General features: G+C 45.9%; 1 protein-coding gene across 3 annotated transcripts in view; it reads left to right on the top strand.

The window, feature by feature from the left end:
• The window catches only part of SLC25A22 (solute carrier family 25 member 22), a 40,052-nt gene that overhangs the window by 6,959 nt on the left and 9,848 nt on the right, over positions 1–23,245 (top strand). For 2 of the 3 annotated variants that reach the window (XR_003092971.1, XM_006019206.3), the window contains exons 3-5: positions 2,866–2,921; positions 9,408–9,498; positions 21,354–21,472. Coding sequence is in view for 2 of the 3 variants with exons in the window: in XM_006019206.3 (XP_006019268.1) it covers positions 2,866–2,921; positions 9,408–9,498; positions 21,354–21,472 (266 nt within the window). In the remaining variant the exon portion in view is untranslated. The remainder of the gene's footprint in view (positions 1–2,865; positions 2,922–9,407; positions 9,499–21,353; positions 21,473–23,245) is intronic. The other variant, XM_025198581.1, reaches the window with a different exon arrangement.

Here is a 23,245-nt window from a genome sequence, read left to right as displayed (position 1 = left end):
TTCCTCTCCCTTTCTGTGAGCAGTTTTGTGCCCTTGCTGCCATAATTAAAGGAGGTTCTGAGCTCCTCGTGTTACAGGTAGTATCAGCTCAGGCTGGAGGCAGACTGCCTTGCCCAGCTACTCCTAGACAGCCTTTGCTCTTGGATATCAAGTGATGTCATTGGCTTGATCCAAGGACCCAGCCCATCACTCTAGGGCTATGGACAGGTGTCATTTTAAATGGCTTCAAAAGGGGAAAGGTGTTGCCTATGCAGAGTGGGCATCAGCTGTGATGCTGTCGTGTCCGCCTGATCCGGCAACCACAAAACATAGTTTTCCACTCCCTGGCCTGATCCAATGGATTGCTGTTTTCCTGGGTGCTCGCAGAGCTCTCTGTGGCTTGTCTGGTTTGCCTATCTAGGTACATTGTAGACTGTGGCTTTATGTCTCACCCTGTGTCTTGTTTTGTGCTTTGTAAATGGAATCCATTGGTGCACAACAGTCTGGGAAGGCTGGTCTCTGCCACAGTTTTTCTCCCTGACCGGCCTGCTGGTGTATGCCAGGCAGCAGAACTGCATATAGCACCTCTGGATGGTCCTGTGGCATGTAAGATGCTATGTATGACGTTGTGCATCCTGACCCTTCAGCACACACAACACTTCAGCACACACAACAGGCTGGTTCTAAGAAGATACAGATTTTGAGGGAAGAAGGCTGTTATTGTGTCTGGTTGTCTACTACAGCCTCACACCAGGACAGTATGGAAGTGTGGCCAGTTGCGTAACCGGTCACATAAGGAATGAGGAGGAGCTGCTAGTTAGTTTATTCCTGCAATCTCTTTTCAGACAACACCTCTGGCTGTTAGCAAAGGAATAGGTAACATTTACATTTTAAAGTAAGGCTTTGCAACACTGTTGGCATCTGACTGAGATTTGAACAGCCAGGGGAACATCAAGGTCAAAGGAAGGCTTTTTCAAGATTGAACTGGAAAGCCCCTGAATATGAGGATCAGAAAGAGAGAGGTCTGTCTCGTGCTAAGTTATCCCACTAAGAGATGACACCTGTCAGCCCTCTGTCCAGTGCAAACAGGCCAGGACAAGAACCCTTTAAAGAAATGAAAAGGTTGCTACCACTGGCAAGTCTTGTGTGTGTAGACTGCAGGACAGAGCCCTAACCTTTTAAGTGACCAGTACTTTTGGGTACTTTAACATGTTACAAAAAGTGATTTGCTCAAAATGTTGAGCACCCACGCTCTGAACTGAGCCCTGAATTTTCAATTGGAAACTAGTTGGACTCCTACCAGATTCAATGGACTAGCCTTAAAGCTGTGGCTACCCTGTTGCCTTGTCTTCTCTTTGAACCACAAGAGCTGCTGCTTGAGTGAGGACTTTTGAAGTGGACTGGTTAGTTGATGTATTTTTAAAAGCGGAAGCCCCTTGGCTTCAGTGGCTTCTGAAAGCTGAAGAGATCTGTGTTTTTGATGCTACTATACACTAGGTCCTATTGTTCCTCATTATTTTAATTAGCTATGGCTCCTTTTTACTCACTTATTTCGGAGAGACAGTAGGCTGTGGTGTGTCATGCAAGTGCCTTCCTATCTGAGGAGAATCTGTCCTTGTTCTTGTTTGGTTCCTCAACACCCCCACTGAGAGGAAGAGATTAAGATCGCCTTAGATCAGCAGCTCCCATCCTGAAATGATCACTGTCATGTATCTAAATATCTCTGACCCTCTTGCAGCTTATCAAACTTTTAAATGAGAAGGGGTGCTCAATGCAATCCATAGACTAGCAGCAGACCCCATAGTATGGTCTTGCAGAACACCATTTGGGACCCATTGCCTACAGTTACTGGGCTTCTCTGAGGCTTATGCTTGGTTTAATAAACTACATGTCCTTTAGTACTACTGGTACTTAACAGTGCTCTTTCCTGATGAACTGCACGTGTGTATACACATGCAGACATGCATACACACACGCAGCACACTTTCCGTCTCCCCTTCTCCATCCTTCCCCCTCCCATTGCTGACGCAAGCACCAGTCCCTTTTAAGCCAAGGAGCAGCCCTTAGTCAACATGCATCCTACTTACATAGTCTAATTTAATTCAACCCTGGCAGTAAAACGTGCATTGTCTTCCTGTGCTCCCTTCTCTGGACTGGGAATATAGCTACTTTCTAGACATATATGAATATATGTGCATGGGCATGTGCATGTATGAATGTTTTGTACATGCTCCGTGCACTCCTTGAGGCTGGTTTGGTGGCGTAAGCTTACACTAAGGGGTGGCACTTTTCAGTTCCCTGATATCTACTTGGTGCCTATTCAAGCAAGCTGCCAGACACCCACTGACTTCAGTACTTCAGATGAGGCTGTTGTTGATGCATGTGTGAGGATCTGAGGCCAAGCCCATTGAAGACCACAGCAATCTCTCACTGTTTTAAGTGAGGTTTAAACTGGGCCATAGATAACTTTCCATTTGTTAAACTACTCCCAAAGTACAGGACAATGAAGCCTTTTAAAGTGATAGAACACAGTTAGTACTGTGCAAACCATTGATGTTTAAAAGTGAGCTCTATTTCCTTTCCTCAAGCAGCAGTGATCATTAGAGCATCTTGTGTGTGGTATTTTAGGCTCCTGTCTCCCTCTGTTTTAGAAAGCTGACTTTCTTTGCACAAGGTGAGTCACTGCTTCAAAGTCACTGTGAACCAGGTATGGAAGAGCTATGGAAGCCCTAACAATGACCCAGATTCAGTGGCTCATGCTGTTCCTTTCTCTGCTCTGAGTTTTGCTGACGACCTAAAAATGAAAATCACGTTTTTATGTTTGCTCTTCTCTCAGCACCACCACTTTTTGAGCTCTTGGAGATTATCTATATCTCTTTGTTGCAGGTCTGACTGTCTCATTAAGACAATCCGGTCAGAAGGTTACTTCGGCATGTATAGAGGTAAGAGTTGGAGCATGGCTTCTGACTGTCTCCTAGCTTGGCTTTCAGACACCCAATCTTCCATCCACTCCTCCCTCCCACCACCTTTCCCTCTGTCCCGTTTATGTCTTGGACCTAGGATTTCTGGTGGCAACCAATTCCACAGGCTACTCATCCATACAGTAACTTAGTGGACACAGGCTACCATCTTATTTTTTGATAGAGATAGAGACGCCCCATGACCTTCCTGAAAGCTACAGGTAATTAGGGATATGTGTATGCATGTGAGAGGGTCAAATTTTCATCTTCCAGTGGTAGAAAATCTGGAATAATGTCTCTGCCTTTAATAGGGATTGACTGGTTTAATTTAGACTTGGAATCGAGTTCATTGGTGGCTGTGTGTATAACTGCAAGTGTGTGCAAATCTTTCTCTCTGAGGTGTTTATATAGCATTGATTGTAGTATTTGTTCACTGATACAGATAAAAAAGGAGCACTCTAATTGCTTGATTAAATGAATCCTTGCTCCAGGTTTAAGTGGGAATATAGATATCATTGAGCCTGGCTGCTTGTAGGGGTGCTCTATCTTGCCAGGGCTTTGTTAGGTTACCAAGGATACATGGATACTATGGCTTGATGTAATGAGGGTAATAGATTGGCTGCTGAAACCAGCCAGTCTCGGGTCCAGGTCCCGATGGGAGGAACAGGAGGCGGGGCTGATTCTTGCTATGGATTGGCTGGTTGCATTGGTTGTTTTTCAGAGCAGAGAGCAGTCCCTAGGCAGGGAAGCAAATAACCTGGAAGAACCCTGGCAGATCTGATCCTAATGAAACATTCTGACATTGGTGATGCTCACTTCTCCATGGGCTGGGTTTTTGTGGTGGTTTTGTCCTTGGGGAAATTGCAACAAATGAGCGATTTCAGATCTCACCAGAGGCAGAAGCACTGAAGCTGCATTTCCTAGAAAAAATTAAGGGGAAAAAAAGAGCCCTTGCAGAAAGCCATCATAAACAATAATACCACAAAGAAATGAACTGGCCTAGATTTAAACCCAGGTCAAGTGCAGCTTTAGCTGCTGTTGGCACTGCTTGGTAGAAAGCTCACTGGGTGGAAGTAAGGAGGTAGCAGTGTTACAAAGTGGCTGCAGTCTTACACTCTGCTGGGGGCTCTGGGACTGAGGATGTGGCTGGTTTAGTGGGGGGAATCAGCTTGGCCTCTACTCCGGGTTGAATTCAGCTTCAGGCTGCTCTCCACTCCCTGCAGAAGCTTCCAACGAGGTTAAGCTGTGCCAAGCAAATCCACCCACTCTCACCCACACACTGCTACGTGCCTCCAGATGTACACTGCCATCTGGCTGAGACAACCCACCCCATGGATCCAGCCCAGGAGGAGCCAGTCCACCCATTATCCAGCTCATTGCATCTGATTCTGCTTTAAAAGAAGTTTGCTGCTGTTCTGGAAAACAGGAGAGAAAAACAGGAGTTTGGGGCTAAGCAGTCCTTCTAACAGGCAGCTTTGTTTCCAGACCTAAAGAATCCTTCAACCCAGCCAAGTCGATGCACAGAGGAGAAATGCCACAATACCAGTGTGTGAGTTGCACTGTGGTTGCTGTATCTTCCTGAATGACCTTGGACAAGTCACTTGTCCAACTGCCTCTGTTTACCAGCTGCAGGTGGGGGATAATAGGGCATCAGACTGAACTTCAATAAGGAAGGGTTTCCATGTCACCTTGTGGTACTTTGCAAGACAACGGGATGTGGTGACGGAGCCGAGTAACTGTCTGACCTGTTACAAGGCAATCCTGGTACTTCTGGCCTTATCCAGAGTCCATTGATCTTGGTTTCTCTAACTGTCCCTAGTTGTAATAAAGTAGTACACAGTTCTACTTCCGTCTGTCCAGAGGGTGGGGGACTCGATGCTAGTATTCACAGAACAGGCACTCGGATGAGCTCTTCAGTGCTGAGGAACAAACACGGTGAATGAGCACATCCCACCCTGCTCTCTGGATGTAGAGCAGGGTGCTGTCCCTTTGCCAAACTGTCTTTATAGCAAAGCATTACAATAGTGCTCCAGCAAACTGGGCAGCCTCCTGTGGCCTCTGCTAATAATACCCTCCACGCTCTCCCTTGGTTCACACAATACCTGCTAAAGCTATTCCTGGCAGCTTGGGCCAGCCAGAGTGTTTCAGGTCTTAATCTCTCCCATTAATAATTTTGGCAGTTATTTTTCTATTTATTCTGCTTTCTTCTTTCCCAGGTCGCCGTGAGAGAGGTGTGTGTGGGTGGTAAGCAGCACCCCTCTCTGTTTCTCTGCTACCCCCACCTCCACACTTCTAGTTGCCCAGCACATATTGGTTCTGTCTTGCCACATTGGTTTGAATTGGATTTTTTTCCCCACCCCCTTGCCAGAAAGCCTGCAGGTGCCCCACTCCTCCAGTTAGCCAAAACCTCAAAACTCACTGTAATTAAACAAAAAACATCTGAATCCAAGGCAATGGCACTTCTGCCTAATATTCGTGCCCAAGTACGTGCTAGGACTGGACTGGGTTCACTCATCTCTTGCAAAATCCTTCCCCCCACCCCTCTTTTTGTTCTAAAATCCAGGTGCACAGAATCCCCAAAGTCACCCTGGGTGTAAACATTATGATCATATGGAGGTTTGGCCCACTGAGATTCCTACCTAGTCAGTGATACATAATGTGAATTTCTAGCTACAAGAGCTTAGGTAGTGAACAGTCCCATTGTTTTAATAGTCCTCCTGCTTTCCTGTTTTCCATGTCTTTTCTGATTTGTCTTTTTAGTGGCACTGTCTCTTTTTTTCTTTCCCAGTGCTAAAAAATACCAGTCTACTTATAACCTGATAGAACTAATTCAACAGGGTGGGGGATCTTGTTGTGCTCTTTTAGACCACATGGACCACACCAGTGATCAAAAAGAAAACACCTTGGTCCATGTACCAGTTTGCAAGGTGCTACTAGGATATGGGGTTTCAATATAAAATATACCTTTTTTTATAACAAAGCCTCTGAGGTTTGTAAGTAAAATTCCCATATAGAAGATTCATCAGGACTACAAAAAGGATAAGGCTATTGCTTTTGTTGTTTCGAAGCCTGGAAATTTGAGATTCTTAGTAACACTTCCACCGCTTGAAACTTTTGTCATGGTATTTAATTTATCCTGCCCTCCAGTTCTCTGCTGTCACTTAACATCCATGTAGTATTGTCTGCTCTCTGTGGAGGCCTTCTGAACGTGAACTTGGGGTAGAGAAGAAAAAGCCTTAAACCACCTGTGATAGGGGATGCATGATAACATTTTTGGGGTGTATAGAGCGTGGGAGAGTTTGGCCAAATTTGAGATTGCATTATCAACTGCCAAACTGTCTTCATAATATACTCTGTTCCTCCTCCTTTGGGGACTTAGGTCTGTTATGGGTTATTGAGGACAAGGATTATTCATTCTCTGTTAAGCAGCTTTGCTGAGAATAGCAAAGATTTAAGAGAGAACTCAGGCTCTTTTTAAAAATTGTATATAGTCACATTTTTTTCTCCATCCTTTCTGTCCAGTTGCAGTTGAGGCAACATTAATCCCAAAGCTTCTTCATTAGTTTGAGAGCTTCTGTATTTCATATGAAAATCCATCCCATTAACTCTCTTGTCATTAGATTTCTGCCTCTTTTTCTCCTGGAAGCCTGTGCACAAATATAAGCTGGGAGATTTTTTTTTCCCCTTGTGTGTGGAAAGGTGTATTTGGGTTGGAGTGCTGTAGCCGTGATGGTCCAGGAAATGTCCAAGAGGCAGAGATTTTTTTGTGATATCTTTTGATTGGACTAGCTGTATAATTGGGAGTGTTGTTGGACAAAGCTTTTGGGCAACAAATGCCCTTCCTCGGGTCACTTGTTGATCAAAAGCTTGTTCAGTAGTGCTCTCAACAACACAGTTGGTCCAATAAAATAAATCATAAAAAAATAATTTCTCCTCTGGAAAGTCCATTGTATTTTCTGGCCCTTGGCAGCTTGGTCAATAATTTGAGCTTATACCAGGACACTCTAATAGGCACTTAATTTTGGTGCACGTGGCTGAAAATCGGGCCAATATGAATTTGCTGTATGGATGTGTAGTTAGTGGCTCTTGGAGGGAAAGAAGGGTGAAGGGAATGCAGGAGGATGTATACTTCCTCCAGCAGGGAGAATGCGTGGTGATGACTTGTAGGCTCAACTCTGAGGATCACTGTCTTCCTCTAAAGGTATGAGCATAATAGTTTGGGGAAGGATTTTACACTGAACCAAGTTGAGGCCCGGTAGAGTTAGAGCCCTGAAAAGTCCAAGGGCTTTAGGAGAAGACAAATTGCTACTAGATATAGTTAAAGGGAATACAAGATCCAAGGTGCTTACAGGTCTAATCACCACCAAGATCCAGTGAGTTAAATGACTGCCATATCACTACAAATACGTAGCAGAGAGATTGGCCTGCCCATTTCTTACCAGGCAGGTGTCATAAGATTTCTGTAGTGAATTTAGACTCAGGGCAGCCGGAAGTAGGCAAGGCTTATTAAATTAACCAGATGGGATCATTAAAGGCTCTTTCCTCACAATGACTTTCCACACGGTGGAGGGAGAGGATGTTACATGAAGTTCCCAGCTTTGTGTCCTGTGCTCAGTGTTCTGGCCTCAGCTCTGATGTCAGATCCATCTAGTTTTGGGCTAGTCATTTAGCAGACATTTTTAGAAGCTTTAGATTTATGTTGGGAGGGGTTATAATTTTAATAATTATGAGTAATAATTGTATAATTTTATAATTTTGGCTTGAGAATCAAAGCTGCTCCCAGTGCAGGATGGGAATGGGCAAGACCACCTATTAGAGGTCTCCCTCCAAGCTAAAATGTGCTAAGAGGCTGAAATCACAAACCACACATTGCAAACATTTGCTCAAAGCATGAAGCTGCACCACTCCTTTTGTTTTGCCCCACCCACACCCAGGGTGACTTAAAACCTGCTAGGATGCCCTTGTGTTTGACTAATACTGGTCTTCATAGCTGTCAGACTGAAAACAGAGCTGTGCAGGCTGTTCATTGTGGCAGCAACAATGTAGGGATTTGCCATTTGTTGCAGGCGACAATAGAATACTTAAACGTAGTGGGAGTGTGAAGTGCTGTTGACATACCAGAGCAGAGGGATGCAGCCCTCTGCTGTGGGCTGGGACTAGGCCTGGCCTCTGGTGCTTTTATGTGATTTATTACAGACCGGGCGCTTGCCATGTGTATATCCTTTAGATCCAGGCCATTGTGAGGCTGTTGTAAGGGTGACACCCAACGGTGAAATGAGAAATGAAGTTTTCTGTCCTAAGGGTTCGATTCAGAGCCTGGTAGAGGCACTCCTGTTGACTTCAGTGGATTTTCAATTGGTCCCCAAGCCTTCCACAGCCCCTGACCTCCCTAGATTACTTGAGTAAAAACAAGTTAAGTACAGGCAGTCCTCGACTTACAACATTTCATGTTACAATGTTTTGCACTTACAACGTTTATAAATTGACACCCTGGTTCAACTTTATGACGTCAGTTTTGACTTTACAACACTTGATCTGATGCCAAGCCACACCGGCGAACAAGTTCGCTGTGTTGCCCATCTCCCTGGAGAACGTCTGTCCAGACTTCCTTGGACACTTTTTTTTTTTTTTAAGAATGCAGACGATACTACAGAAAAACCTGCAGCCAAGACTCCTTAGAAGACTCCAGCCAAGAGTCACCTCAAAGAAGTTCTTCCAAATCAGTATGATTGCTGTTTACAGTAGAAATACATTAATGTAGCTATATTACTCATCTATAATTGATCAAGTACAAAATTCTGGGGTATTTTTTGGTGAAAATAGGGTATCGGGCCTTGGTTCAGGAACCAATCTCCCGTTTATAACATTGTTTTGTATGAGAAAATTGGTTCTGAGTTGCAACGTTTCAACATTAAGACCTGGTTTTCAGGAACCAATTGTGTCGTAAGTTCGAGGACTGCCTGTATGCCAGTCTTCTTCTGGGGAGATCTTGATTTCTCCAAACTTGGAAGAAGCTGTCTCCAAAGGCAGGATGGGGCTATAACTCATGGAACTTGTTCTGCCTTGAACCTTGATCAAAAGTCCCCTGAAATCATTGAGAATGCTTGTTTCAGTTTTCTTGGATCAGGCTGTGGGGGTGTGCACAGACACATACAAGGTGGGTTCTGCTAACGTAGCAGGAACTTCAAGAGCTTGTTGAAGAAGGAGCCAAGAGACTTTTGGTGAGATCTTCACATGCCCAAGGGATTTGGACAAAGACCCATTGACTGTCAGTGTTTTTTGTGTTCACGTACTTTGGAAAAACATTCTGTCCCCTACCCTTCCCCTGCCACCTCCCCTTTTTGTTCCTGGTTAGATTTAAGTTGCAAACCCCACTACTGCAGAAGTCGCTGCACTCCATAATCCATCCAGTGATCAAGTCCTTTTTCCGGCTGCTCCAGTGCACCTTTCCTCTTGTTCCTTCCCCAGGGGCTGCGGTGAACCTGACTCTAGTGACGCCAGAAAAGGCCATCAAGCTAGCGGCCAATGACTTCTTCCGACACCATCTCTCCAAAGATGGGTGAGTGTGCAGCTTTTACTGCTGGAGCAGTGCTTGTTCTGAGACGTGAACGTTTTGGGGTGGGCTGGGGAGGGAAGCAGCCTGCTATGCATAACTGGGTGAGGTGCTGTCATATGATCTGATGTCCTGACTGCAGTTCACCTTTGAGTTGGCCCAGTCAGTAATTTGCATTCAAGCCAAAGGCCCCATGCATGGAACTGAAAGTGAAAAGCACCTCCCCTGGAGGGTTTTTTTTTCCCCAAGCTTCCAGAAATAGGTCTAAAGCCCAGCCAAAGTGAATGTAGCTAGAATTCTGCAGAAAGTATCTGCACAGATGCACTTCATCGGCTACTGGTCAAATAACTGCTGGGAGGTTCCTCGTTCTCAACCCCCAATTGGACACTCTTCTACTCCCTCTCAGTTTTGTGCTGACTATGCTCTGAGCAGCTGAGGAGCTGAAGCCAGGATGTTTCCAGGTCCCAAGTATAGCAACAGCACCTGGTTTGGCAACCTCCTAGCTTTTTATTTCTTTGGAAATACTTGGCAGCTGTGGCATGGTGGTGGTAGTATTTGGGGGCAGGAATGAGTGTGGACATATCAGTAACTGGCACTTTCTGGTTCGTCTCAGAGGTGACCAGTATTGAAAGTCCATAAGTCAACAATAGGGACATTATTGAAGGGTTCTTTTTTGCTCATGTGACTTCAATGCCAGTGAAAGTGGCTGCATTGATAGCCCTGAATGTGAAGCCCTATATCTACAGCTGCTTGTCCTATAAACCTATTGCTTATAGGTTTATAGGACAAGCTGGTGTTTCCTCTCCAACTCACAGCATTGTTCAGTTTCCACAGACTGTTTAGGCCTCAGCCCCTCTGGTGACTGTCAATGAGGGGGCTAGATGTTTGGATATTTGTTTGGCAAAAGCCAGTAGATGGCTGGTGCATAACATGTAGCTCTTGGCCATTAACATCCTCAGTTGGATTTGCACAAGGGAGCTAAAGCTGAAAAACATTGCATATCCTTTAACCAGTTGCTTGACCTATCGGTGCTTCATGGTACTTGGGGCCAGAGCCTCAGCTAACATAACTGGGGGCACCTCATGGGATTTCATAGGAACTAGGCTAGCTTAGACGAGTGGAAGACATGTTCTTCAATCCTTGTTTGTTCCAAGTTACTTAGGCTTCATCCTGGAGTGTTGGTTCTGTTGTAGTCCACTGACTTGATGTCAACATCTGGTTATTGCTGAAGAACAGAGGCTCAAAATTAGTGAAGGCTTAACAGTTTGTGGAGGGAGGGAAGATGTTAAAGGGAGGCGAGAACAGCTGGGCTGTCCTGTTGTCTTGTACTTTGTAGGACTTTTTCAACCAGTTGCGCAGGGGAGGTACTTGTCCAGCCAGTCTTGGCAAGGCAGATTCTGGGGGTATCTGGGCTGGGTGCGGAAGGCTAGCATAGCTTCCACATGGAATTGGATGCAGCAGTGCAATAGGTCTTGGCCCATTGGTTTAGGGAGATGCCTTTCTATTCCCTTGGCTCCTCTGCTAGGAAGGAAGTGAGCAGTAGTGATGTGTTTGATTTACAATGGAGAGTGTGGGTGGGCTTGGCTGTGGTCAAAACTAGTAGGTATCTCTGTCTTCTGTTGCTCCTGAATGGCTGCTCTGGCAGGGGCTGCCCACTGCTATCTTGGGAAGCTGCAGCTCTGCAGTTGGAGTTCTGTATCTCAGCACAAACTGTCTCAGCCAGCTCTGGGTATGTTGGTTGGGATCTGGTCTGGGTGATGAGACTGAATCTTCTGTGGTCTTGGACACTAATCGCTTTGCACTTGCACACTGCTGGGCCCTCGGGAGTAATTGGGCAACTTTTGGGATATAAAAAGAGACTGGAGTGATCTGGCAGGCTTTGCTGGTGAGAATAGCCAGAGGGCAGCCTTCATTTAGAATTTGCTGTTTCTGGGAGTGGGACAAGAATTGTGCACCTGTGCTGGTAAGGGCAGCGCACAAAGTAAGATCTATGTTCCTGTGGGCCATCATGGCTATAACACTAGCAAACAGCCATTGAAATGGTATAGCCCCAATGGAGACATGGGATATGCCAATAGGAGGGGCTTCACTGCTGGAATAGCATCACTACTTCTCTTCTGTTGGCAGAACCACATCTACACCAGGAGTTTTGCCACCACCACTATATTGGCTTGGCCATGTTGTTTCTTCACACTCCTTCCTGACTGAGCTTTTCCCACAAAACTTTATAGGCCAGATGTGGTCTGAAACTACTGCAGAGCCATTGTTTCAAATCCCTTTCCCTCAACTCTTGTGACTGCCATGCGACAGAGAGACTGTCCTATTAAAGGGGTTGCCTCTGTAGCTTTCTTCATGTGCAGCTGCCTTTCGCACAATTTGTTGAGTCTTTTCCAAGCTGATGCACATGTGGCTAGCTAAAATGTGAGACCAGCAGGGCATTTCATTATAAGGCACTCCCATTGATGAGCGGAGCATCTTCCCTCTGCTATTCTATGCTCATCCAACATGCACTAGAACTGTCTCCTCCAACTGCTTGCTGTCCTTGATTTTCTCTATCAAGGCTGATCTATCCATTTGGTTTCTGGAGGGGAGAAATTCTCCTCCCCTTCCCCTCATTTCCCTGGTAAACCATGGCAAGGCAGGCAAGGCTGGAGACCAATCTTCTCTACTGAATCGGAAAACAAGGTACTGCAGTCTTTCCTCCACCCTCTTGTATATGCAGTTGAGCATGTGCCACTGACTCTCCAGTCCCCAACACCTTGTGCAAACTCCCAGATAGCAGAAAACCTAGATTCCAACATATCACCATGGGTAAGCAGGGGTTCAAACTGCTTGGCCTGGGAATGTGCTTCCATTCCTGCCTGCAGTTATGATGGCAAGGATATGGATATAGATGATGGTAAAGATTCACTCAAACTGTTCAGGTTTGCTCTAATCCAGGGACAGCTCTGGGGGCTGCTTATGCATGATGCAGGCACAGAGGCCTCTGCATTAGCAGCACAAGTCGTCCTGGCATGAGTAAAGTTAGCTAGGGTGTATTTTAGGAGTGCCGTGTATCTGTGAATGTGTATCCATTTTGGTGGATATTCTGCCCCTGTGATGTGATTGTAGCCCTTTTTGGAGCTGCCACGTTTGCAGAGTCTGCAGTCAGAATGCTTTCCTGTGACTCTTTGAACGGGAAAGCTGACCTGCCAGGGGTTGCCTCACTGGAAGTCTGCTCAAATTTTGAATGGGCCAGGGTTGCTTGTCCAATAACATGTGCACACATACAAATATGAGGGGGTATATGGGAGCATGTACATGAGGTGCATCGTGACGGATGTGAGGTGACCCAAAATAAACCGGCCTTGAGTTGCACAACAATCCACTCTGCACATGGGTATTTTTATTTAATTATTTCCCCCCTGGACAGTCCTGCATTACAGTGAACCTGCCTGAAATGGCAAGTGAAGTTTTGGTGGCTTCAAAGAAGCAGACTGTCCCAAAAGGTGGGACTGAGAGAATACTTGGAGCTTGAGGGTGGGGCTTTAAAATAGGGCTCTTATAACTTGGGATTGGCTATTGCTGGTGGTTCGTGTATTGTTGGAATCTTGTTTTACTTTGTATGCTGTTTTGAGAAAAAAAGTTTCCTTTGCCCCCAACTTGCCTTAAGCACCATGTCAAGCCCTGGGCAGTTCAGTCTTCCTGTCACAAGCTTATAAATTATTTTGGCAAAGAAAACCAACTGGGATGATGCTATGATGTCTTCGGCATTTCAGCTGCCCCTGTTTCTTCTGTGCGTCTTGGGGGCTCCGGAGGGAATGCTGAGTCTGTCTGGACTGTGTCTAATCCCCTGTCATTAGACCCAGCATCTTCTGGTGTCTCTGCGGGGTTGTTCTCCAGGGTATCGAGGACTATAAGCAGAAGATCACATAGGAGCCCTCATTGTGCAGCTCTTCGTACATCTGTGCCTGTTTGAAGCTGCTTGTACTAATGATACTTTGCTTCCAAAGAAGGCAGGGTGGAAAGAAGCGAATGGGGATTTTCTGACTTTGGTCTATGGAGAATGCAGAGGAGGCTTTCCTGAGCTGTCCTGAGGTTAAACACCTCTGTGGTGAACATTGCTCCCTCACTCCCCCTGCAAGGCCCTGAGTGAATAAATAGCTGATAAGATAGTAGCTGTTTTGTCTTCCAGAGCTAAGTACAATGTAAATGGAAGAAAAGCCAAGTCGCTAGGGCCAAGATTGAGGGATGCGTGTCAGCATGTCCTTAAGAATTCTTAAAGGCAACAGGCCCCTGTCCTGCACTTAACATGCATTATTTAGTTTTTGTCCAACAAGAAATCCCCTCTTATAGGGGCCTGCTTTTCCCCTTCCCTCCCCACCCCCCAGTCAAGCCCCACAAAGTACAAGGTCCTGGGTGCTGGATCCCTTATGAATATTGGTCTGTTTTAAGGTATTTAGTACTAGACTCTCAGAATAACCAGTCGCTTCTGAAAATCGTGACCTTGCCACGCCCTCGACAAAGCCTTTCCTTTTGAGAGCAACCATAAACCGCCTCACAAAGTTTCCTTTCCATTTCCAAAGCTTAGAACCGGGGTTTTCAACCTTTTTTAATAAGTGTACCCCCAGCTGGGGGGGTGCACTGCTGGATGTAGAGCAGCAGCAGTGCAGGGTGGTGGGTAGGGTGGCCATCATAGAGGACATTCTGGTTTTCTGCTGCTCTGTCCTCTATTGATACAAAACCTGATGCCTTTTATGTCCTCTATTGTTTCTCTCCTCAAGAGAAAAATAAAGGCGTCCAGTTTCATATCAATAGGGGACAACTAGACTGTCCTCTATGATGGCCTAGTGCTGGGTGGTGGCAGTAGCAGTGTGCAAGCTTCCCCCCCCCTCCCCCACTTGCGTCTGGCCAGCTGGGCAGTGCTTGTGCAGCCCGCAGAAGGGTGCCACTGCCCCTGCTCCCCCTCACCCTCGACCGTGCAGTGTGCTCAGCGGTGCGGGGTGGTGGGTGCAATGCTCCATCCTCACCTGCTCGTGCATACACCCTAGGGTACTTCCCAAGTACCCCTGGGGGTGTGTGTGCCCCCAGTTGACAACCCCTGGCTTAGAACACCAATCGTTGTGGTGTTTTGTGCCTGCTATATCAGGGTATCTCTTGCCGGGGTATTTTAGCCTTGGTGGGCTAAAAATTCTCCTGAGGTTTATTATTAATGGTATCTCTTCATTATAAAATGTCTCCAAGGGGCCTAGCCAAGGTCCGTTATTATTAACTTTCCTTCCCTGCCCTTTGATTTCTCTCTCTTTCCCCCCCCCCCCCCACCCCTTTTATCTTGACCTTCACTTTGTTTGCTGTTCCAAAGCGCAGCTGAAAAGTGCTGGTTCAGAAATTTTGGTTCATAGCCAGCCCAGTGCTATTGCATTACTGGCTTCTTTGCTAACATGAGCAAATTTTTTGAGGAATGGATATGGTAGTTTTCCTTCCCCCACCCGCCTTTTCTGGCTTTGTGCAAATCGGATCACTTTGCTTGGTGAACAGAAATGCAAGGCGCTCTATTTGCCAGTACGTGCTGCTGCGTGAGGTGTCCATGGCTACTTTTGCTAGTGCCTGATCCTAGTCCTTTTCCTTGTAGCATTAGAATGGGCCTTCGTGGTGATCAAGCCTTCACCCCTGCTCGTGCAGGCAACCAGGTCATAAAATCCCATTCATAAACCAAACTGCATCTTAACACTAGCTCAGTTCTGGACCACCTTCCCAATAGGAGTATTGTGGGCAAATAAGCATGCCTGCTTTGGTAGTTAGAAACCTAATTTCCAGCCTAAAGTTATTCAGAGTGACTTCATCCCCATCTTGTCCTTGTTTCAGCAATGTCCTTTAGCTTGAGTAGTTCTTCTTTCCCTTGAGAGAGCAGTCATGTCCCCTCTCAGCCTTCTTTTTTTGCTGGGCTGTTCTGTTTCTTCCTGCAAGATAGGTTCTCTGTTCCCCAGATCGCCCTCATCACACTTCTCTACCCATCTCTCTCTCTTTACTACTGAAGTATATACCCCTGGGGTAAAACACTTCTGCTATTTAAACTGCATACACATCTACCCAAGAAAGTATTCTGTTCAGCACCTCCTCCTTCAGGAGTGTATGGGTGGGTGGGCAAGTGGAGCCACAAACCCCAGGTGCTGCCTAGGAGGTAAGGGGCACCTGAATGGAGTTGGGGGAGTGTCTTGCTCTCCTCTTCCCCATCTCCTGTATCCTGCAGCAGCCTGGCACCAAGGAGGGCAGAGCAACAGCAACAGTTCCTGGTGTAGGAACAGCAGCTAGAGGTCTGCTGCTGCAGAGGAAGCTGTTGCCTCTTTGTTTTTGCCTCTGAATGATGGTGTTTAAATGGCTGGTTGACACACATGTCAGTGGGAGAAAAAGGAGGTGACATATTTCCAATCTTGACACACATGTCAGTGGGAGAAAAAGGAGGGGACATATTTTCAATACCTGCCTCCCCATCCCTCAAACAGCAAACCTCTGGCTGCTGCTTCTGCACTGTGTGCTGCCACCAGCCAGGGTGCAGTACTGGCGAGTTGCACCTCTGGTGCTGTGCACTGCATTCAGTGGATGGAGCAGTGAAGTTAAAACGAAATCCTACAGGCAAGTATTTGGCCAGGACACCATGAATGAAACAGCCATACACCTGGGTTTGATTTGTGGGAGCAGGAGCTTCCCTCTCCCCCACCCAAACTGATAGCAGTACCAACCACAATGGACTAGGGCCACTGCTTTATATCTTATTTGAAGTACAAGGTTGTGATTCATTTTGTTGAAGTTCCTTTGGATTTCCCCAGCATCATTGGTTTGACTGTAAATGCTTAAGTGACTCCATAAGGCCTTCTCCACCTGATGTCATGCCAAGTACATTTTTTTCTCCAGAAACAGAACCTGCTCATCCTGTTGGGATCTGTTTTAAATGACTCAGCAGCCAGACTGAACCCTGACCTGCAAAGTGCACATAGCCCTATCATTTGAAAAGGCCACGTGTTCAAGTGAACGGGGTACTCAGTTGGACGCACAAGGCCAGGTTTCTGTTCCAAGCTGTTCCGTGTGACCTTGGGTTATTTACCTACCTGCCCCCACCTATTTCTTTTGTCTATTTAAACTGGAAGTAATTTGGACAGAGATTGTATCTACAGTCTACAGCCTCTCACTAACACATGATTCCAATTCTGACCTGTTAGCATCTTGGCTGGGAGTCCAGCCCTTCTTCTTGGGGATGAGGTTAAGAGATGATACAGTTCCTGTGGATAATTGTCAACATAGGAAGACGTCACCTGATACTGCAGGGCTCTTTAGTCTAGCAGACAAAGGTGCATAGGAAGAGCCAATGACTGCAAGCTGAAGTCAGGAAAGCCGCATACTCTTAACAGTGCAGGTTATTCTTAATGCTGGAGCAATTTGTCATGGGACCCCTCTGACCTTAAAATCTGTTAATCTTGAGTGAGCTAAAGATGGCTGGTTTAATCATGGCAAAAACCCAATGGTGGGACATTGCTTTGCACTCATGCTGGCAGGGACTGAGTGGAATAAAGCCACAAAAACCCACATCATTCATACTTGGAAACCAGGTCAGGTATGCCAATGTGTGATGCCCCACACACTGCTGTACTGTCGCCTTTTCTGTTTCTAAACTGTATGCCAAGTGCACTGCTCTACATTGTTTCCTGGCTCAGGAAGCCACTGTTTTTTGTAGCATCCTAAGAGGGGCTGTTACAGCTTGAGAGAATTTAGAAAGAGGTTAATTACTTTGTTTTTTCACTACTTAAATATCTCCAGAGAGAAGTGGCTGCAAGTGGCGCCTTTACAACTCTTGCCATCATGGCAGTGGCTGTACTGCCATAGTTGAGTTGCCTGTTTTTGAAGCTGCAGTTCCAAGTGGCTCTTTGAGCCTTGTTACAGCCTACATGCAGTGAGCTGCACGAGTGTCAATTGGTGTTAGTGCTAGCTTGGAGTTTGGAGCGGTCACACCCTTAGTCTAGAAGCCTTCTCTGACTGTCCCCTACCTGCACAGCTGTGACTTGGCACTAGAGGCCAGGTGAGCAGGGGCAGGACTAGGAGCTGGAGCTGGGGCTGGAGCTGTGAGTTGCTGCTACAGGGCTGGTGAGCCAGGGCAAGCTCTATCCCTGCTCTACGAGTGGGGGTGTGAGATCCTGGGAGACAGAAGGACTTCAGATTGGGCTGCACATCTGCGAGGAGTGGCTGCACCTAAATGGAACAGGAGCTGGGTAGTGTGGATCAGTGACGATAAACCTGTCCTGGAGTGGTATAACTTTGAGCTGTATAACAAGATGTTAAAACCACTTTAATGTCCAGACAATCCAGGGTTAAGAGCTTCCGGAGTCACCCAAAATGACCATGTAACAAGGCCCTTTCTCTCTCAAGAGAAGGACTATTTGATTGAAAATCCTCATGCTTTTCCTTTAGGTTGGAGGGGTGCATGTTTGCAAGACGCATGAAGACTCCTCATTCCATTGTTTCTGAGGAACAATCTCACAAACGTAATCGCTTGCAAATGGGTTTGTCATCTTTTGTTTTTTTGTTGTTGTTTTTTTTAACGGAGGGCTCACCTACTCCTGGAAATTTACTGGATGCTATTTCAAGAAAATTTCCAAGTGCAGGGTAGGATTTTGTAAAGCACTTGCTATAACCCTAACCCTGCTCCCATTTGAAGTCTATTTTATCATGACCCTTGGTGGGCACGGGAATCAGACTCGTACTGAGCGCTTCTGAAAACACTTCCCTAAATCTTTATTTTAGTACTTCTTTAACAGCTTTCTCCCTGTTTCATTTTTAAATCTGCTATTGAGCAACCAGAATAATTGTGCACACTGCACTCCCTAATTAAGATGGATGTTGCATTAAGGCTACCATTTGGTTTAAGGAAGAAAAAACCCAGGGAATTCAATTGAATGGTTTCTGTGGCAACAGCGCCGACATGTTTGTCAGAAGCATTGATGTACAGGGTTGAATGCCATGTATATGGTCAAGTATTTATATTTAACACCATATGTTGGACTAGAAATGTTCTCTTAACTTACAAGAATCGATTCTTGCTGTTGTAAAAAAAAGTGTTCCTTTTAAAGTCTGAGCTGTGCCTGTTAAATCAGCTGAGGAATAAGTCCATAAGTCACCCTTTCTCTTAGTACTTGGACACCTATTGTAGTGTAGGATCTAACTCTCTCTCTCTCCCCCCCCCCCCCCAAAAAAAAAAAAAAAAAAAAAAAAAAAAAAAAGATTTTCCCCCGTTTATAGGCCTCACTCCATACAGGTCAGTAGAGCTGCCTGAGCTAATCCCAGTGGGGCCTATAGGCAGTAATGGATGAACTCCACTTCCCCTGCCCCTTACTAAGGCTGCTGGATGTTAGGTTCATTGGAAGGTGACCTTTTAATTGCATGAAACCCTGCCTGTCATCTGCACTCAAGATCAGAGAGATTGAAAGGGCTGAGGTTGCTGCTGTTTGGGCTCTCCTGCTGTCAGAGGCTAGTTGAGTAGCTATCCCAGGTCTTCAAAGCCAAGTGTCTGGGCTGAGAACCAGCTTTCCACCCCCTTTCCAAGCCAGATCAGCCAAATCCATTCCAAATCCGTGAGTCAGTCCAGAACCATAAGTGGCCCTACTGCTGGCAAATATCCTCCACTCCCATATGGGGCTTCAGATGACCCTTTGGTGGGCATCCTACGTGCAGGCCCAAGCCCGGAGGCTTAGGGTTCAGATGCCCCTGAGTTTTTTGCTTGCCTTTAGCTATATGGCCACAGAAGCAAGCTAGAGAGGAGTCTCCCATTTCCATAAAGTGGGCATAAAGGCAAGATCTCCACACTCCAGCAGCTAAGTGGGAGGTTAACTATACATTACCTTGGCAGGTACTAGCCCCGTGCCAGGAGAGCAGTCATCCCTGGGTGCTACTAGGAAAACTGCCTCGGTGGTCACAGTGTTTCCCCTGCTAGGCTGAGAACCAGCTATGCTAGGAAACACCCATTTCCTTCTTGGCTCTCATAAAGCACCTCACGGAAGGGGAGAAGGTTTCTGCACGTGAATCCAGGCTCTCTGTAGGGGTCTGTGTGAATCCAGGGCTTCTTTGATCTTGTACTTGTGAGATTTGGAAGGGAAAATCCCATCAACAATTCCTTCTTTCCATCTCAGAGAAGGAATTTATATTTAGTCATTTATCTTCCCTGAGTCCTAATGCCCATAATCCCCTCCCTTTGTATCGTCCCACAGAGCAGATGAGAGGTGGAGAAATCTGAGCAGCTGACGTGCAGGCCGCCCAGAATTAGGTAGCTGTATGCAATCCTCTGACTTCCCCGGAGAGACTTTGAGGAAGCTTATGGGACTGGGAGAGATCTCCCTTCATAAGAAGGAATTCAGGGTATTCCTTATGCCCCCTGATTCCTTCCTGTGGCAGGAGGTGGTGACAGCTCATGGGATCTCTAAGCTGCTGCTAAAGGCACTGCATTAAAAAAGTGTTTGTGTGTGACACCAATGTGAACCTCAAGCCAGACTCCTAAATGTGCATCTTTACAAGCAGTATTCACAGAGTCAGATTCCCAGCAGGTGGCACACTGCTCCACTCGGGTCACTGGGGCTGCGATGTGCAGCCCAGGATCTGGCTTAAGTTGAACGTTTATGCTTCATTGCTCATGACACTCTTCAGCTCTAAACCAAATCCAACTCTGTCCCAGATGTACACACCCCCCCATACTGGTGTATGTTGTCACTGTAATATTGGACAAATGGCGGCCTCCCCACCCACACCTTTTTTGTTCTGTAGAGAGCAGAGTTAAACTGCATAAAGCAAGAACAGCATTGTTGGCCCAAAACAGTACAGGTGTTGTTAAAATGTTTGGGGTGAATACAATAGAACATTTATCATCTTTTAAGTAAAAAAAGTATAGCTGTGGCCAGGTAAACACTACTGTATTTCCTCCCAAACCAGTTGTCTCTGAATGTGTATCTACCATATTTTATTACATACAACACCCCCCTGCCCAATAGAATACACCCCCCCTTTTTTTTTTGAAAGGCAAAATAAAGAAGAAAAGATTTTTCCTGAGTTATGGCTGTATAGAGCAGGGACTGAGCCTAATCTTCAGCTGACTCATCTTCCCTTTCCTGTTTAACTAAAAGCTGAAACACTAGGTGCTTCTGAAAACCAGTTTTTGTGGGTGGATTTTGAAAAAAAAACAACTAGTCTCCAGGGCTGTGAAACAGGAGACAGGAGACCAAGAGCAGCTAGCAGACAGCAAAATTGCCCTAAAAAAAATCTTAGTTTAATTAGTGGGATATTAAGTTCATTAAAAAGGAGAGATGATTTTTCACACCTCTGAAGTATAACAATGAGCCATTAAGTCAATAGACTCCTTTTCCTGCCTGAATATTAATGCAACAGCTGCTGCAGGGTGGGGCAGGAATCAAAGCGGGATGCTTCTGTCCCAGTCAGACAATTGGCTTTTCCACTTAAAATGCATGCTCTGAGTGAGGTAGGAGGGTTGATTTTGGGGACAAAAGATGTGTGTTGTATGCAAGAAAATACTGTGTAGTTGTAGTAGCACTGAGGTGAAATATTGCTAAAGAGCCAGCAGGGGGAGCAGAAACATTGTAACATCATTGTGGTAGTTTTTATAGCAAGTAGGAGTCAGAGGACTCTCACTGTCTGACTTTGTATTACAATTTTTAAAGGCAGGACAGATTTAAGACCTAAAACCTCAACAAAGGACCTGTCTCAATTTTGTCATGGTAGGAGCAGGGTCTTGCAGAGAGGGTGGTTGTTCCTCTGAGCCCGGCTGTTTGATTTCTTGAGTGATGGATTATTCTAGGCCGGCTCTTCTGACTCTCGCTTTATTTTGGCAGGAAGAAGCTGACACTACTGAAGGAGATGCTGGCTGGCTGCGGGGCAGGCACCTGCCAGGTGATTGTCACCACTCCCATGGAGATGCTCAAAATCCAGCTACAGGATGCAGGCCGAATTGGTACCTCACACATCTCTTCTCTCCTTGCACAACAGGCGGGCAGTGGGGAAGATCCATAGAGGAACAGGGAGAGTAGGGCTGTGGGAGAAAAGGAAACAGATACTACTTCCCGTGTACTCAGAGGTGCCTCAAGGTGTGGTAGATCTTTCTTCATTGTCTTCCTACCTCTCTCTGCTTGTCTGGTCTGGTAAAGCTTCATCTTCGTGACAGCAGGCACTTCTCACTGCCTGCACTTGCACCACGCAGTGACCCTGTGAATGGCATCACAGCTGCTGTGCATGGAGGGGAGAGAGGCAGCAGGGAGGACGGTGTTCAGCCTGTAAATTATTAAAGCTCATTATCTAATGCACATAGAAGGGATTAACTTTCCCTTAATTCATTTCCTGTGACAGTTTCCCTTGTTGTCTCTCCCCCACCCCCACCTAGCACATTGCAACTGTAATGTCTTCTGAAAGGTATGATGTACTGTCAAAAACCCTGTCTTGTTTCTGCACTGCCTGCAACCACTCTCATTTCCTGGCAAGAAATGTGTTTTTTAGTTTGTTCTGAGCAGTGAATGAAGCTCCCCAAGTGATGGCGGATGGGGCGAGATTGTTTCGATATAGCACGAGCATGATGCTTTATGCAGGCCTGTCCATGCTGTTGCCCCACTTCCTCCAAGCCTTGCTGATTTTCCGTTTCCTCTGTAATCTCATGGGGAATTCTCCAGCTCACGAGGCTGAGAAGAAATTGCAGGCTTTCCTTCATTAGAGTGAAATGAGTGATTAACCTAAGCAGCCTTGAATGGCTTGTGGTCAGAGTTTATGTAATCAACTTGCATCATAGACACAGACCAAAAAAAAAAAAAAGCCCAGGCCACATGGCCATGGAAATAAATATGGTCACTGCAGGTAGCTGGCATTGGTCTATACTATAAAATGTATCTACAGTTTGGCACAGTGGGCATTCTTTGGACAGAGGAGAGGCCTAGATAGAGTCAAACTATTGAGAAACGCTGCAGGTAGGGTCAGAGGTAGAACTGTGGGGGAATCGAGGGCTTGGACAGAAAGGGGGTCACAAGCCAGGACTGAAATAAATTGGTAGGGAAGGGAGTCGGAACAAGGGAAAAATCATGTTGTAAACCATATGAGCTACACTGACAGCTGTCAGCTCTGCACCAGTAGTCTGCCATGTGCTTGGCCTGGTGTCTTCACAAAATGAAATTAAATTGACATAATTGCCCAGCATAAAACCCAGGCACAAGAAAAGGCTTGATATATAGCCTAAATCTCTCCTGGAGTCCAACCAGAGACACGTGTCTGGTTCCTATAGTACCCTAAATCATGTCCATCAGCTAGGGTGTTAATAGTACCATCGGAAACCACTCTGCTAATAAACTTGTATGTTCTTTTATCTCTCTTTGATTCTTTAGTCACAGAATCTGTCTTTTTTTTCTTTCCCTGCCTAAGACCTCTTCTTTGCTAATTTTAATGTGAGCCTTATCCTCTTTGTATGTGTGTTTTTAAACTGTATGAAGAAATGAAGCCCTGGTTTGTAGGCTCAAAAACCAAATTTCTACTATTGCAATCAGTAAAGACCTGTTCTCTCCGGGTTGTCCATAAAATACAACCCAGCTATTGACAGTGCTCCACCTTCTGGCTAAATGGTAGAACTACACTAGGGTGTGACAGGAGTAATGGGAGAAAGTATAATGCCTAGAGATCTAAAGTACTCTAAAACTCAAACTGAAGATCATCCTTCCGCCCCTTTGCAATAACAGTATTGTGCATGGAA

Source organism: Alligator sinensis, unplaced genomic scaffold (assembly GCF_000455745.1).
Source record: "Alligator sinensis unplaced genomic scaffold, ASM45574v1 scaffold907_1, whole genome shotgun sequence".
NCBI lineage: Eukaryota > Metazoa > Chordata > Crocodylia > Alligatoridae > Alligator > Alligator sinensis.
Note: the sequence above shows the minus strand (reverse complement) of the source record. Positions and strands in the feature narration are given on the sequence as shown.